The sequence below is a fragment of the Cydia strobilella genome, chromosome 6, assembly GCF_947568885.1.
Source record: "Cydia strobilella chromosome 6, ilCydStro3.1, whole genome shotgun sequence".
NCBI classification, from domain to species: domain Eukaryota; kingdom Metazoa; phylum Arthropoda; class Insecta; order Lepidoptera; family Tortricidae; genus Cydia; species Cydia strobilella.
Window position 1 is genome coordinate 16,395,831 of NC_086046.1, and position 18,179 is coordinate 16,414,009.

General features: G+C 36.9%; 2 protein-coding genes and 1 long non-coding RNA gene across 4 annotated transcripts in view; 2 read left to right on the forward strand and 1 right to left on the reverse strand.

The window, feature by feature from the left end:
• Positions 1-18,179, reverse strand: part of LOC134742456 (cerebellar degeneration-related protein 2-like) — a 119,686-nt gene that overhangs the window by 25,158 nt on the left and 76,349 nt on the right. The window lies entirely within an intron of this gene.
• On the forward strand, positions 1,119-3,621 carry LOC134742167 (uncharacterized). The gene is made up of 2 exons (XM_063675145.1): positions 1,119-3,088; positions 3,483-3,621. The coding sequence occupies exons 1-2, from the start codon at positions 1,448-1,450 to the stop codon at positions 3,501-3,503; spliced, it is 1,662 nt and encodes a 553-aa protein (XP_063531215.1). The 5' UTR covers positions 1,119-1,447; the 3' UTR covers positions 3,504-3,621.
• On the forward strand, positions 15,869-16,957 carry LOC134742582 (uncharacterized). Its single transcript, XR_010127952.1, has 3 exons — positions 15,869-16,065; positions 16,341-16,448; positions 16,821-16,957. It is a non-coding gene; the product is annotated as an uncharacterized LOC134742582 (long non-coding RNA).

The following is an 18,179-nucleotide window of genomic DNA, read 5'->3' on the forward strand; positions in this document are numbered from 1 at the left end:
GAAAAGGAGTAGCGACCTTCTTAAATTATTGTTGTACATATCTTGTAATCTGATTTCATGTTAATTTAGACATCATCTTTTAGCAATACGAGTAGTACCAATAGGTTTTTAGTGTTGTTGTCAGTATTTCTCTCTGTGTAATGTGTATAAAATATTAAGGCAGTCTTCACTTCGTCTTTAAATTGTATGCGGATCCGCATGTGTGATAACCGCGTAAATATCTTGTAGGAGACATATATATATATATATATATATATATATATAGGTACGAGTAGGTATGTAGGAGCTCTATTTTGCCATTGTAGCTACTTACCTACGTAAAAAAGTGGTGGTTTGATTTGAACCACCGTAAGGATCAATTATGATTATGCAAATCGAAGTTATGAATGTTATAATGTTTGTGTTGCCAGTTGATTATTTGAGATGATTTTAAATTACAAATAGGTATTTTAGAACAATCTGCACGTGTATCTCGAGTAGTAGAAGTCCTAAAGCTACATTGTCAAAAAGTATTCGGCGCCAGCTCTTGTGAATTAATCTGTTGGAACTGCTTTGCGGATGGGAGCGCGCGCGCATATCGTGACGCTGACGGTACGACCAAAGGTTGATGAAATGGAACAACGATGTAAACGATGCACGGGGTAAAAATATTCAAAAGAGAACAATTAGGTAAATGTATTATCTAATGAACAGTGAGTCACAATAGGTAACATTACTAATTTAAGATAATCTATGTACATTATGTGTAAAATCCTATTGGACTGATATAAAGAAGGATCATACGGTATCTCAGATTAGTGATTGATATTTTTACGGTGTCTACTTATCTGAATTTCCGGGTTCATTTATTATACCTTTACACTTTTTAATTGTAACGTTTGGACAGAATGCATTTGATTTACCTCGTCTTAGAATGACTTCCAAAATCCTCTTAGCTCAGAGTCAGTCAAAGTAACTTTTGCTTATCCGTCCAATATTGCGTTTATATATTAATGTATGTAGGATGCGTGGATTGGAATGTAAGGACTGAAAGAGTGAGTGAGAGAACGAACTGCAGAATGAACGATGAGTAAATGAGAGAGTGTGATGCTGAGTGTTAGTGCGTGCGAAAGAGATGGCAAAACGCCATCGGCAGATTTTAAAAAATGGTAACTGGATACGGGAGATTGGATTTCGGACGTTACGATGTGACACTGCAATTTCATGTTTTATTTCAAAAATATAAGTTTTATTAATTATTTTGAGTTGTTTGAGTTCGCCCGCCCCACAGTTTTGGTGTCAGATGTGGGAACGGCTCAAAATTAAGTAGAAGACGGAATACGACGCAAAGATGATGAGTTGAAGACGTGACCTTGACGAAGACGCTACCAGAAAACGAAGGATTTTCCTATTGAAGACAATATACGACGACTACAACGACGATTACGAACGACGAACGACGACGACGATGTCACCAAGAAAAAACCGACTACGACAAGACGACGATGACCTCGCGGCAAATATGTGGCATGGCGCCGGCAACGGTATGTTACATCTCACCGAAGGCCTCATACCTAAGTTTACCGGTCAGGACAAGACCTACCCAGCGGCTAGGTGGGTCCAGGACGTTGAAGACAGTACGGAGCTCTGTGGTTGGACCCCATTACAGCAGTTGCTGATGGCAAGACGTTCGTTGGCGGGAACGGCATTGCTATGGTTCCGGGCGGAGCGAATATACAAGACTTGGGATGAATTTAAAGCTGCAGTTCTTAAGGAGTTTCCAGACAATATTGATACTAAGACGATACACGAGTTGATGAGCTCCAGGTGTAAGAAACCGAGCGAGTCCTGCCTGGAATACATGTTCACAATGAAAGAATTGGGAAAACGCGGCAAGATGCCCGACTACGTAGCAATAAAGTACATCGTGGAGGGAATAAAAGATCAAGAAGTTAATAAAATCATGTTGTACGGCGTGAGTACCTACAGTGAGTTAAAAGAGAAGATTAAAATATACGAACAACTAAAAGAAAATATGTCTGGTTCGAGCAAAGAAAAAGAAGCTAAGTCGAGGCACGTAGATCACGAGAAGTCAAACAGGCGCCTGGCGTTTACAAGATGTTTTAGCTGTGGAGAAATGAGTCATTCATCGGCTGAGTGTCCGCATAAAGACAAGGGTTTAAAATGTTTCTGGTGCAACTCTTTTGGGCATATTTCATCACAGTGCAAAACGCCACCAGCTACAACTTCACGCGGCAAGGACGACGGAAACGCAGCGGCGAGTAGCAGTGAAGTTGGCAACACGAAAAAACTTCACTCGAGTAACGCCGGTGGCGCCGCCAGCGGTGGGAAAAAGAGTTTCATGTGTCACGCGAATGTCACGAACTTCACTTCGGACGGCGGCAATGACGTAAGCTGCGCCGACACTCGTACTGCAATGACGAATAATAATTATCAGTGTTTGACAACTGTTATGACGACTGCGAGACCAAACATGATTAATAACAAGCCGTTGAAGCAAATCTCCGTGTGCGGAAAGAACGAAATCGCGTTGATTGATTCCGGTAGTGACGTAAATCTTCTGACGATCGAGTGCTACAGTGAATTAAGTGCGCGGGAGCTTGTAGAATGCGATCCCGATGATAACATAACTGGACTTGGCGGTGGTGTGAAATGTTATGGACAAGTTAAGTTAAAGTTGTTAATTGACGGATATTGGTACAACGACATGAAGTTTTTTGTTATTAGCAAAGATAATATACCAGTTCATTTGTTTAGAATGATTATCGGGCAAGAATTACTGAAACATTGTACGACAGTGTTGGAAGACGGCTTTGTTTTGATTATACCGCGTATTCGCTGGGTGTATACCATACGTGTGGATGACCCTTCTGTTATAGGTAACGAGGTAAGCCCCGCGATACGGGAAAAGGTGAACAACATGGTACAGTCGTATGTTCCAAGGAAGACGAAAGAGGCTCCGATCAAGCTCAGGATCGTGCTCAAGGACGACATCCCTGTGGCTCAGCGGCCGAGGAGGTTGGCCCCAAGGGAGCAGCAGGAGGTAGACCAGCAGGTAGCTAAGTGGCTTGAAGACGGCATAGTACAGGTGAGTTATTCTGATTATGCAAGCCCTTTAGTATTAGTAAAAAAGAAAGATGGTAGTATAAGGGTGTGTGTAGACTACCGACGGCTCAACCAAAAGATTGTTAAAGACGAGTATCCTCTCCCGGTCATTGAAGACCATATTGACAGACTTGCAAATGCCAAAGTGTTTAGTACTTTAGACTTAAAGAATGGCTATTTTCATTTGCCTGTGGAAGAAGAATCCGTCAAATACACTTCATTTGTGTCCATGACGGGCCAGTTCGAGTTCCTTCGGGCCCCTTTTGGGCTTTCAGTCTGCCCAAAGGTGTTCACCAGATTTATCACAGCAATTTTCAGGGACCTGATTGCTAGGGGTACTATCCTTATCTTTATTGATGATATTATCATTCCCGCAGAAAATGAAGACGACGCTGTGATCAGGCTGGCAGAAGTATTGGAGGTGGCAGCTGAGTATGGGCTGGACATAAATTGGAAGAAGTCACAACTGGTCCAAAGACAAGTCGAGTACCTGGGCCATGTTATCAAAGACGGACAGGTGTGGCCTTCACCAGAGAAAACGGACGCTGTTGCCAGATTCCCCGTGCCCACCAATACTAAGCAATTACAGAGTTTTATAGGACTAACATCTTATTTTCGAAAATATATACAGAATTTTGCCATGATTGCAAAACCACTGATGGACCTGTTACGACGAGAAAATAGTTTACTGATGAATGCCGAGCTGCTTTTGAAGAACTGAAGAGGAGACTGGTGAGTCAGCCAGTGCTTCGCATATTTAACCCCAGACTGCAGACTGAGATGCACACAGACGCCTCGATGGCAGCGATCTCTGCAATACTTTTACAAAAAGGAGAAGATGCAGAGCTGCATCCTGTGTATTACATGAGCAGAAAGACGACACCAGCAGAGAGCAAGTATACGAGCTATGAACTTGAAGGCTTGGCAATAATAGAAGGAGTAAGGAAATTTCGCTGTTACCTATATGGAAAACACTTTAAGATTGTCACAGACTGCAAAGCATTTCAAATGACATTAAATAAGAAAGATTTAGTAATGTCAACAAGAGTGGCAAGGTGGATACTACTGTTGCAAGAATATGATTTCGAGATTGAGCACAGAGCCGGAAGTAAAATGCAGCATGTGGATGCACTCAGCCGAAACCCATACGTGGCAGTATGTAATGGGCCGATTCATCAACGGCTAAAGACGTCACAAGAAAACGACGATGGGCTAAACGCGATCATAGAGGTGCTCAAGAAGGACACACAGTATCAGGACTACTACTTGGAAAATGGTTTGCTCTACAAAGGCGTACAGAAGCATCTCGTGGTACCAAAGACTATGGAAACCGAGATTATAAAGAGAGCACATGAGAATGGCCATTTTTCAAAAAAGAAAATGATTGAGCTTATCAGTAAGGATTATTACATCAAGAATTTAGAAAGAAAAATAGAAGAGTTTATAGTCACGTGCATACCATGTCTGTTGGCGGAAAAGAAGAGTGGAAAGCTAGAAGGATTCTTGTATCCAATTGATAAACAGGAGCTGCCACTAGATACTCTCCACATAGACCATATTGGTCCGATGACAGAGACCAAGAAGCTGTATAACCACATTTTGACAATCGTGGATGCATTTACCAAGTTTGTGTGGCTATTCCCAGTTAAGAGTACTACTGCTAAGGAAACAGTAGATAAGATGATGATATTTCAGCAATGTTTCGGAAACCCGACTAGAATCATTACTGATAGAGGCACCGCGTTTACTGGCTCTCAGTTCGAGGACTTCTGCAAAGACGAAGGTATTGACCATGTTAAGATTACTACTGGGGTACCTCGGAGCAATGGCCAGGTCGAACGGATTCACAAAGTGATGACCAGCGTTCTGACGAAGCTGTGTATTGAAGAACCGACACACTGGTACCGCCATGTAAGTAGAGTTCAGCGAGCCATCAACAGCACCCATCAGCGCAGCATTAATACTACGCCATTTGAGTTGCTAATTGGTACGAAAATGAAAATAAAGGAAGACTACGATATTTACGAACTGATAGAGCAAGAGAACAGAGATAGTTTTATGGCTATTAGAGAAGAAAATAGAAAGAAGGCTAAGGAGCAAATTTTAAAGATACAAGACGAAAATAGGAGGACCTACAATAAGCGAAGGAAGCCGAGTACACTATACACTGTGGGCGATAGAGTCGCTATTAAAAGGACCCAGTTTGGTGTTGGCATGAAGCTCAAACCTAAGTTCCTAGGTCCATATGAAGTTGTTGGATGTATGGGACGTGATCGCTACAAGGTGAAGAAACTGGACAGCACAGCCGAAGGTCCAGGGAACAGCACTACTTCCTGCGACAACATGAAGCCATGGCCTGGTGAGGAGTAAGTCAGGTAAGATTTTGATATTTTATGTCACCATAACAGAGGGCGCCACACGTGTTTTGCATGCCTATGCAGGGCGCTGTCACTATGTTTTCCTACCATGTTTCAGTAGTTTGATGATGTGCCCAATATTTCAAATATTTAAAGTGTAATGTGTGACTTTTATTTAAATATTTAACGTGTAACGTGTTCCTTAAATTTAAATGTTTAATGTGTAACTGTATTGCATAAAGCTATGTAAAAGATTAATAATGTTAAGAGAAAGCTTTTAACTTTTGTTTTGATACTGTATACTGATGTTGATGTATACCTAGTTTTTGTATGTTGTGACTCTGTGCCATACTATGTTAAATTTAAAATATGCTTAGAAGTAAAAGATTATATTACGTTACCTAATTGCTAAAATATGTGATATGCTATTCGATCTCACGGATGTATCTAGATTAGTATCACAATGGTTCCTATTGTTTCAAATTAAGTTGTAACTAGAGTAGAGACGGTGTTTGTATAGTCTGAGGCCAGACTAAAGAGTAGGACGGCCGATCTGTAGGATGCGTGGATTGGAATGTAAGGACTGAAAGAGTGAGTGAGAGAACGAACTGCAGAATGAACGATGAGTAAATGAGAGAGTGTGATGCTGAGTGTTAGTGCGTGCGAAAGAGATGGCAAAACGCCATCGGCAGATTTTAAAAAATGGTAACTGGATACGGGAGATTGGATTTCGGACGTTACGATGTGACACTGCAATTTCATGTTTTATTTCAAAAATATAAGTTTTATTAATTATTTTGAGTTGTTTGAGTTCGCCCGCCCCACATGTATATATAAACAATCAATCATACAATCTTTTTTCTGATAAAATGTAAGAAATCGAAGGGTGCCACCCTTACTTTTTCCCTTTTTGGAGGTTAAAAAAACTTAAATTTTTGAATTTTTCAGGTCCCTGTATTCTTGTATTATTTCCATAATATATATTATTTTAATATCCACATTATTGTGATAAATTGCTCACTTGCTATCTATTTTACTAGATTTTGTTATAAAATTCAACATGTGTCATCAAACAGCTGTTTTTGCTATATCACCATCTCATAGGTAGGTAAACAAGCACATGCACGCGTGCGTATTGCATGCAGCTACCGAACCACCAGTTACCGAGTTACCCAATACCGTGTCAGCGTCCGCTTGCATCAATCCACATCCACACGTTTCGGGATCGTTGACACAACACAACATCCATCTCAATCATGTCCCGTGTCACGCACATAGCATCACGCCACTCGTAATTGGTTCAATTCCCAGTCTGCTTAAAAATGTGCTGTGCAATTTACGAGCTGATAGGTATGGTAGTCATTTGTTTTTTAGTTGGTGACATGTGATGTGTGTTGGTGACGTTCTGGCATTTCGTTTCGTTTCAACTGGGAAGCTTTAAACAGAAATAGGAGTAATAGCCGAATTGTTGTTAGTTGTTTAACTTTTGACAAGAATAATTGCTTCTGCCAAAATTGAATCTTCTATAATAGCTGTTAGAGCGGAAACGAAAATTCCTAATTCATTGAAGCGTTTGTTCTTTTTGATCTCTATATCTCGCTACTTCCGTTAGTCCGAGTTTTTATACTACATATTTATTTATCAATATTTATGAGGCTATCATTTCCATTAAGAGGAATGGTTTATTTTACACGTGTCAGTAGGTAGGATGTTTAAATGAATGATCCTTCTTAGTTATAGTTATTCGTACTGTTCTGTTTTGGAACCAATTATTAATAACATTTATTTCATGTCGCTTTTAGAATCGATATATTTGGAAAACTAAATGCCGTAGTTACTATAAGTTTTGAGTAGCTAATATGTATTAGTGTTTATACTGAACTACGTATACCTAACCTACCTATATAGGTACAGTCGAAGGCAAAAGTATCGATCCAGACAAATGGCTCAAAAATATGTGAACACGACTTTATTGTGTAAGGTGTAAGAGCGTACACATATTTTTGAAACTTTGGGAATGTATATCACTTTCAGATCTACAGATTGTAATATGTAGATCACTTCTTATGATTGCCTAGGTTCTATGTTTGGTATTCATATCTAATGGGATTCATTAGCTTGACTATGCAAATGTTACCAGTTGCATAACTAAGTTTCAAAATATTTGCTCAATACCCGTAGGTATCACTCTTGGGCTATGCTTAGTGTACGATAATACCTACCAACTGTATGTGCAAATAAAGTCATTCAATTGTATACCTTGTTCTCAAAGAATAAAGCATATATTTTATCTAGATTTCAGATATACATACAGCTGAGATGCTAAGCGGTACAATTTGTCGCATTACTTATTGTAATGAATCTTGACACTAAGGTTTTTTGAGCGTCGTGATACTATTATTATGAAATTGGTACGAGTACCATTCGTTGTATTACTTATTGTAATGAATCTTGACACTAGGTTTCTTTATTGTGATATTATTATTATATTAAAAGGCATGGTACTTACTTGTTTTTTTATATGCCTAGGTATTTTTTTATACAGAAAAGTCTCCGTAGAGAATGGATTTAATGAACATCAAATTCTCGTAACTATATTGAACACCGCATGCTCAAATAGAGTACCTTCAATGTAGCTATAATGCCGCATGTGTGCCGCACTACGCACTATGCTCCATTCACGAGGGACGCCATTCATTAGTTCAACGTTCCTACTCGAACTGGTTCTAGTTTAAAATTTAAGGTATGGCGTAGGTATCTGGAGTGTGGAGAGAGGAGCTCTTTTACCTTATTACTACTACTACTATTAGTGCTACTGTACGTACTATGTACGTATATGATTAATACCGAATAAAAATCTATCTATCTATCTATTACTACTACTATTAGTGCTACTGTACGTACTAGTTATACTCCCTTGTAGTAGTTGTAGTTTTTCTTAAGTAAGAAAAATATGCATCATTCATATAATACGGCCTTACTTGGCCTTAGTGACACAATAATCCTTGTTAATATCATATAGTGTTACCAATACTTAGCGCCTGTGATGGTTACAATACAAAGGCCACATGTGCAAATCATGAACGCAGTAGCGGCCTCCATAAAACAACCGCATTAAATATTATTGCTGTCGGTCTGCCGCTACTGAGTTTCCCTCTCTGATATTTTCCGGGTTTGACTGTTAAACAGTTTCCTTAAACAAGGAAGCCAAGTTAGCCGCAACAATTCTATGCTTGATCTTCGCACTCCTTTTGCTTTATAACTTTGTCTTAGAAATGAACTTTACACTAAAAATAAATAGGGTGTTATTTTGCAGTGCACCGCGAAAGAAGATATGAGTTTGTGATATTTATGCCTCGAAATGTCAGGCCATCACTGGATCGCGCCGCGTGCGCAATTTGTTGAAAGTCGAATCAATTTGTTTTAGAAAGTAGATTGTCTATGGTCTGGCCGTTTGCAAAATAAATTTGTTATAAAATCGAATTGATCACGGAAGTTAAGGGTTGAGTGAATGTACGATAGGTAGGTATTATCATCGTATCTTAAGTCGAATGAATCAAATATTACTAGGGACTGCTGTAAACTATTGCCTTCTTAACAATGCATAGTGTTCTCGGCACGCTTGGTCAAATATAAATTTCCTACGCCCGTTTGTTTAAATAGAAGATTCACTTCGCTTTGTGTTGAGTCATTCAGACATGGTTTGTTCTAACTGATATTCGCTTGGGTAATAGTTAGTTGTTAGTAAGTGCAAAGTATGCAAAAATTAAAATACACTTAGTTCATTTCGTCATTAGATGTTCTAGTAAAATTACCAGAATCAGTTATGAAGGGCAGGAAATAATTGTCTCAATTGGTAGACAAGTTCGTTATCCTCGTCGGTGTTATAACCAATCCGACCTCTCCATAACGGCCTTTGTTCACCAAATTGGTCAATGCTTCAGGAATGTTGAATTAAATGTATTGAATAAATTTGGCATTGTTGTTACTTATCTGTATACCTAAGTCAGATGTAAAGGTACGGGTAGAGTAGGCACACGCTATGCTAACATACATTTTATTCTACTGATTACATTAAGTACCCATTGCATTAGTAAAACCTATATTACTCTTCTAGCGTGTCTCCGATCTAAAATGTATCTTTTCAAGGATACTTTACCATAAAGTTTAAAAAACTTCATCCCTTTTAAGCCTCATTCGGCAGCTTATACTTATATAGCCAGACAGCCAGACATAGCAACAAGTTTTTTTTAAATCTTATTTATTTTATAAGCCATCTTATGATTACGTCGGCTATATAGCAACAAGTTCTTAGCTAACAAACTGTGTTCTAATACGTTATTCAACTGAATAGGTAGATAAGTAAATTTATTCCCGAGCGCCCTTTGAACCTGTAAGTAAAGTAGGGCAGCCTTGCGTGTTAGTGTTAGGCACATCTGTGTTTGTGTTGATACAGAGCCAACTGGGGCACCATGTTTCACTCCATACATGCTTACTATAAGGATGAGTGGATCATAAAAATAAGAAATATTTTATGTTTACTGCGTATGGTTTTATTCGACCGGCGTGTTTCGTTGATAATGATAAAACAAAGAGCGGACACGATGCGTCTGAACGATCAAGTTGGTATCCCACTGCAATGCAGGGCTATATACGTGCTACTAAAGTGTCCATACTATAGCAATAATGTATTGATGTAAGGTCATGACCTCATGACCGCAGGTGATTTTCTTATCGTTATACCTTATCTTTAATGATTATACTTTTTGTTTAACTCAAACCTATATAGACACTCCGAATTTAACATATGTTACGGGTAATGTTAGAAGGTTAATTAAACTCAATGTTACCCTGGTAAGTATAACTGTGGCACTGCAGTGCTTTATCAGTTAAACAACGAAACAACTCAATTAACTTAAGCGACAGTAACAAGAACAAGTAAAGTAGATAATTATAGTTAAACAGGGCATTATCGAACTGTTGTTGATGTTGTGATTATGATCATGAAATACTACAAAGTAAAATAACATATCCAATACCTACTCGTTTTTAGGTGGCAACTATAGGTACATATAATATGTCTATTACAATACTTTACAGCACATATGGTGCTACTTTCTCGCACTAGTGCGTAAAAGAGCACTTTTCGTGCATACGTCGAAAGTTTAAAGGGCCATATGTACTGTAAAACGTTGTACGATACACGTGCGAATAGGTAATTCGCAAGTTTCGCAACTCGTGTCGATTTAAAACACTCCCTGCGGTCGTGTTTTAATTTATCGCCACTCGTTTCGAATTTCCTCTTTTCCGCACTTGTATAACTATATATATCACTTCACTTCTGAAGATCAGTAAAGTTACAGATGCGAATCATTCGAATACGAAAAATCAATTGAACTAAACTTCCCCACATTAACTGTACATCGTGAAAGGCAAAAATAAGTCTAAAACCGGTCGGTATAGCACTGCAAGAACCTGTCAGTTCAAGGGTATGATCATGAACGTTCAATGCAACGCTGACGGTTGACTTTGAATAGCCAAGTCGTCACACTGCGGCTTACATATGCGTCTGGTACCTATCAAGCTTCTTCACTTACTTGACAAGTTGTTTTCTAATATACCTACACTTATGTTAGTAGAAAACATGGGCAACTGGTTTTTGACGCATGTAATATGTTTAAGTATAGGCAGCCAATTTGAATATAATATGAGATTACTCGTCGTGGCTTGCGCAATAATAGTCAGCGTGACAATGTGCTAAGTTATAAAGATGTTTGGTTGACAATGTCTTTGTCAAATTGAATTGTGAAACTACCTACACAGAAATAGTGTATTCCTATCATAATATAATTATGTCATGATCGCGTTCATATCTTACTAACTCTTTTTGCTAATTAATAGTTACATTATTAAAGGAGCACCTAGAACGAACATAAATTTCTAACTAATGTATGCGGCACGCGGCACGCCTTGTAAAAACGTTAAATAAAACGAAAAAGTACTTACATCGTTAAGTAGCTTACATGCTTTCGAATCTTTATCAAATGTAATTACAATTAACAATTCAAATTCTTATGTAGCGTCATCACACTTGATTGTGTTGTGTAGCCTCGAGACAAGTAAAAAAACTGCAATGATTATAATACGAGTGCGGAGTGTGTGGATGCACTTGTGCAAATTGAGAGGGGCCGTTAATTAATGTGTTTCTTTTGTTTTATTTAAAGTTTTAATTATGCGCAATGGAAATTACAATTCCACAACGTTGTAGGCATGGGGACTAATAGTCTGCTACTTAACTGTGTGTTTACAGCTCAATTTCCTCTGATTTTTACGACTGTCACATGTGTCACCGCGGCACAAGTTTTTCACTCGCTAAACATGGCTAAACTATCAGTCTTTTAGGTCCAAAGTCAACAAGGAACTTTTATTTTTCCGCCATGTCCGTTCACCTGTCTGTCGAGATTAGTAATGTGCCGTTACTAAATTACAATTACCGGTATTTTCCCAGGAATATTCCCACTTCCCAATAAATCTCATTACTGTTCTTACGTTATACTTACTTATTTTTTTGGAAACGTGTAGAAATGACTTAATTATCATTATCATTTTAATAATTTTATTCATTTTATTTGCTTTATTTATTTTATTTTATTTCCCATTAACCTTAGGTTATTTTATTTTTTTATTTTATAAATTTTACTAATTATTTATTTTAATAATTTAATAAATTTTATAAATCGTATTAAATGTTAATAATATTATTAATTATGTATATTTTTGAAATAAAACTATGAAAACGGATTATATCGCGTATATTGAATTTATAATACACCCGTTGACCACGAACGCTGTAAAGAGTTCGAAACGTCGGGATGTATTATAAATTCAATATACGCGATATAATCCGTTTTCATAGTTTTATTTCATGAGTAACTATCGCGGTAACCGAAGACAATATTATGTATATTTTGTTTATTGTGTACATTTCGTTTACTTTTTATAATAATTCTTATTACACTAAATGTTATTTGACCACTAAACAAACATTGTAATGTACTCATAATAAAAACGATTGGTTATTTCGTTTTATTTATACCTAAATTCTGAAATTATTCAACAGTAACGGGTTTTGAGTATGCTCAGTCATTGGGGAATAATTCCAAGTAAGATTGGGAAAATACCGAGTAATATTGGGAATATTCCCAAAAGTATTGGGAAAATAACTTAAAAAGTAAACCTACCTTGTTTTTTTGCACATTGTATGATGCATTAGTCCACACGTAATAGTTTAATATAATTTAACATGTGTTTAGCATGTAATAAATTTTAATATTTCCGTATATTACCGATTCTTGTGAATATTACCGGGAACGTTACTGGGAAAATACTCGCCTCAGAAATATTCCCGGTAGCGGCACATCACTAGTCGAGATTATAAATAAAGAAAATGAATTTTATGGGACAATCTTACTCAAACTGGCCTTGTCTAAGCTAGAGTAAACTCAGTAAGTACCTAACGCGTTGATAAATTAATAAGTTGACTGTAGATATTGACCAAATTTATAGGTGTAAATTAACTAATCAAAAACATATGACCTAACTCGCTATCTCATCAGCCAATGATATTAGGACTTAATGATATGATTGTCTAGAATTCTAACATACAACTGAGCCATGGCCACTTTAGCCACCTTTACCAATTCAAATATTGTCTTAGTCAACTTGTGTAATGCATCGTTTACTGGCAAAGGTTATATTGACTATAATAGCAACATGTCAGACAATGGATGTACCTACAGTGTTCAGTGACAGTGTAATATCATAATATGTCACTGGTGTCAGTTGGCCACAATGATAACTTTCGTCGGTAGTATTTCACTCAATTGTTCCTGCTTGGTTAACGGTTGCTCCGAGCAGTCATTTAAAGCACAGACCAAAACAGCAATAAAAGAGCGAAAAGGAGAACGCGTCATCAGCGCCACAGATGTAGTGCATAATTATTTTCCTTCGTATTTTCATGGAAACGTAGGAACGTGTCTTGCTATTTCAGTCAGTCTCGGTACAAAAGTTCTGAGGATGACTGAAGTAGCATAACAAATACGAACGTTTCCGAGAAAATACGAAGGAGTTTTCCTCCTTATTAATATACAGTACATCTGTACGCGTGATAGGATAGGAGAGAGACGTGATTCGTGAACTGTAACTGTCAAATCCGTCAGCTAATTAGTCTGCTCTGTAAATTATGTACCTGCCTAATGTGTGACGTGTAAAAACATTGTATTTTTTTACCAATAAATAATCTGAATCTGAAACATCAGTTTTGTTATGCCAGTAAGAATTATTTTCAAGACAACGCTTTTCACACTGATATGGTTTTCTGATGCGGTGATAGTATGATAACCTCCTAATTAATGAGATTCGGTTATAATTTATAGGTAATCGGTGTCATGTAAAGACCAGGACGGGGTCCCTTTGTTTGACATAATTATTGAAAGTCATAATGTAATGATTGTCATATTATTGTAAGCTTCTTTTGGAGTTTAATTAGAATAACAAACCAATTAGCCTCATGCATGAAGTTTATATTTGAACGAAATATGTTTTATTCGGATGTTTGTTACCGTTATATCATGTTACAAATGCATTTCCGTTTTTAAATTACCATTTAATTACTTAAAATTATAAATAAAAAGTACAAAAAATTTGCCCGCGAAAAGCTAGTGACCGAAATGCTCGAAACGCCACGTGACGTCACGAGTTCGACAGATTAGTGTCATTAGTAGCAAACGTCAGTTAGACCGCCCAACGTGTGACGTCATCACGCTCTGTCGAATTCGCGCCAAAAATTATGAGCGTTTCAACCGCTCAAAAATTTTCAACATTTTAAATATTTTTTAATAAAATAATGTAAAGGTGTACAAAAGTATTTTTATCATTTCCGGTGTTCCAACGATATAAATTATGAATCCAAAAATAAAAATAAATTCATGCATGGAGCTAATTATGGGTGGTTGTGAACAAATAAGTTAATCTTACTTTCGTTTTATTGAATATTTTGATTAAAACAGACTACAGGTAGATATAAACGAAGCATTGTGATTCTACCTTCTTTTAATATTTTTTTATCTGTCAACGGGGTATAAATACAGTCAGTCATTCTGAGGAAGGTCACTTCTAGTTTGGAGCTCAACGAATCAACAAGGTAACTCGGTGATCGTATTTTGTAATAAAATATATTTGTTATTCTCAGTTCTTGAAATAAGAGGTAATTATGTTAAATTGAGTAATTTGAGAATGATTTATTTCCTATTTGTAGATAAATGCTTTTATTATCATTAGTCATAATTCTGAAACCGTTAACTTTTCAGGATTTTTCTCAGGTTATCCTAGTATAGATAGGTTAGGTTAGGTTTGTTTTATGGCAATCCTGAAAAGTTACGCGTTTCTGAGAAAAACCAAATTATGACTAACAAAAATGTGGACAAACAATACATTATGACTTAAAACTATATGGGAAACAATAGAGACCCTTCCACGACTGATAATATAATTATGTGCACGACAAACCGATCCTTGAAGCCGCCGAGTACTTACATTCATTATTTGACATTTAACATTGAACAGTTGAATATTCAAATGTTAAACATAGGGTCCAAAATATTACCCTTATACCTTATATGTTATTATTATACCAAAGCGTGCACTGTGACTGATTTAACTTCCTTCACCAGCCACTCACTACATAAATCAACTAATAGCATACGAATGAACACATTCTTGCCAAGTTACATAAAAGGTGCGAGAAGATGACTAAATAAGTTCTAACAATGTTATTGGACATTTTACAAGCCATCTAACCAAATTGTGAGTTTTACAGCTGTGAGATAAGAAATAAATTAACAACAGCGGGCTTAGCATGGTAGCGTGACAAGGCCGTGATAGGGCGAAATCGTGATAGTTATCCACATCTGACAGCGGTAGATGATAGAATGACAGCGGTTGATGACAGAATGACAGCGGTAGATGACAGAATGACAGCGGTAGACGACAGAATGACAGCGGTAGATGACAGAATGACAGCGGTAGATGACAGAATGACAGCGGTAGATGACAGGAGCTTGACAGACGACAATTTGCATAACATAGTCGTTGCCGCGTTGCCGTCGTTGGATAATTTGACACATTGTCCCATTTTGACAGTTCAACTTCGTTAATTCTATCTACGTGCTTCTTAGGTGACGATAAGCCTTGTCGTGAAAGAAAAATTATTGAATAAACCAATTTTAAGGTATAAATTACGGGTAAATATCAGTTTTTCTATGATATTGAGTTATTAGTTACAAATGTTACAATGTTCCGCTGTATATATATTGTCAATGTTTTCTTTGCAGGAAAGTCAAATTTTATTATTCCTACTCGCGGTTGCTGTTAAAGAAAAAGAGCATCTAAAAATCTCGTGCATAGCTTTATCAAGACACTCTTACAACCCGTCTGATATGCCAGACGAAGAACTTCGGGCATTTCGCATATTTACAGTTATGTGCCGAACTTAACGCCGAGCCTCAAAAGTCAAAACGGTGATGGATTACTAAAACACCTAAAGGTAAAGCTATAAAATTGCAGTGTTTCTCGTAAAGTTTACATGTCTGTCAAACAAACGTCTCGATAACAATGCTCCTAAACTCTTAAATACTACCTCACATTATAAATGTAAAAGTTAGTATGTTAAGATATCTGTTGCACAATCTCTTACTTATGCTATTAACCTAGGTTAGGTTACATTACTAAGCTACTTTTTACCTCAACATTCAAATCCTAACCTAAGGGGGAAAATCTACTTGAAAAACTTACATCTAGGTAGATACTTTTTTGTTTTAGGTTCTAACAGGTGTAATAACACCTGCTAGCTGATGGCAACTAGTCCATTGGTCAGACTACTGTGAGCCAGTAGCTATTGAAGCAATTTGTAATAGCTGTAAATAGAAGGTAGGTTCTTTTGAGTACCGAATTAAGTACTAGACATAAAAAAACTGTAACGCTCCACTAGGTCTGTCTTAGTTAACTTTTACTCTTTTGAATAAGTATGAGTGTGGCTGTATTGTGCAATGAGATAGGTACCTATTGTTTGATAGTTAGGTACCTCTGAGATACATAATCTGGGAATGCAATATTAGGTTTAAATAAGGCACCCAGTTCTAATCTAATCTGCGCCTTGTTTACAGACATAAAGACAAATTATTGTTCCCGGCGATTAGTTAGTATATCTTGGGTGCAAATTATACTGTTCTCATGTGAAAATATTCCCTCCGTTGCTGCCACATGAACCTACTTTTACTTATTTCCTTCTATTTCTTCCAGAAAACTTCTCTTGGATCAAGGGAGAAATTAAGGAAGGCGCTCCTCAAGGACTTCCTAAGCATCATGCACAAAACCGGCTGTTACTAAGAGTGTGCGCTTGCGAGTTGCTAGCGAGCTTAATAAATACATACTTATGGCGCCTATGTTTTACTATCACACGAATACCTACCTAAACTATTTACCTATGTTTCTATACAAGTAGAGACTAGTAAACATTCAAGACGGGCAATCTTCATACAAAACAGCATTCCCCGCAACTTTAATGGACTAGAAATAGGTGAATAGGTTTCGCTTATTCCTATTTTTTATTTTAGCTTTATACGTAATAAATCTGTCACTGTTAGGTACTTAGTACCTCTATTATAGCTGACTCATAGCGCGGTCCCGATACTTTAGCACTGAATTATCTCTGTTAGTGCTGAGACAAAACAAGCCTCTATAACTGAAATAACCTCAAGTCTCATCTCTATAAATGGAACCCTCTGTAAATGAGACAGAAATTTACTTATACCTGGCTGAGATCCTGGGTAGGTGGAATAATAATAATAAAATTCTTTATTGTGCACTACAAAGAAAAATACATGTTACAAACAAAGACAGGACATAATGTTTTAATGTTTATTTGGGCACAAACGGTACATGTTTCTTATAACTAGTTTCTTATAAGTGAGAAATATTGCCCCCCTTGATGAGATGAGTATAGGCTAAAGGTGTGGCGCCATCTATTCGAGTATAACTTTTTCTTGCTTTCCGAGGCACATTTTTTCCTTACACTATTTATCTTGCTTATACGGAGTTACATAATTATGTCTTTGCTATAAGTAACTTAAATTCCATTTACAACAATGACAATTCTCGCGGCGTTGTCAGTCTTCTATGTTTACTAATGTAAACTCTGATACAGATATGTAACAATGTCGGATTGTCGGCTCTGTGCTGCTGGAGAGAATATTATAAATGAGTAAATAATACAACCATTGCCAAGAAAATAAACGAAGTTTATTTACACAAACCTATTAAGTAAATGTAGATAGATAGACAAATCATTTATTCTTTTGCCACAGTACACACATATAAAAGAAACAAAAGAAAAATAAAAAACAAAACAAAAAAAACCGTAGGATTGCTGTGTGCGTTGCAGCAAAACAAAATTGCTGTGCCCTTACAGGGTTTGTATTCTTGTAATTTGTAATACTATGAGCAATAAATAAGTTTGAAAAGGGTTCCAAATTATTGTTATAATTATTAGCTTCTTGACATATTATAAAAATGTTAAATTAAATTAGATATGCAGGCATTATAATTGGTACAAGCAATAGATTATAATATAAGTAGGAAGTAGGTAACAAAGATAGATAT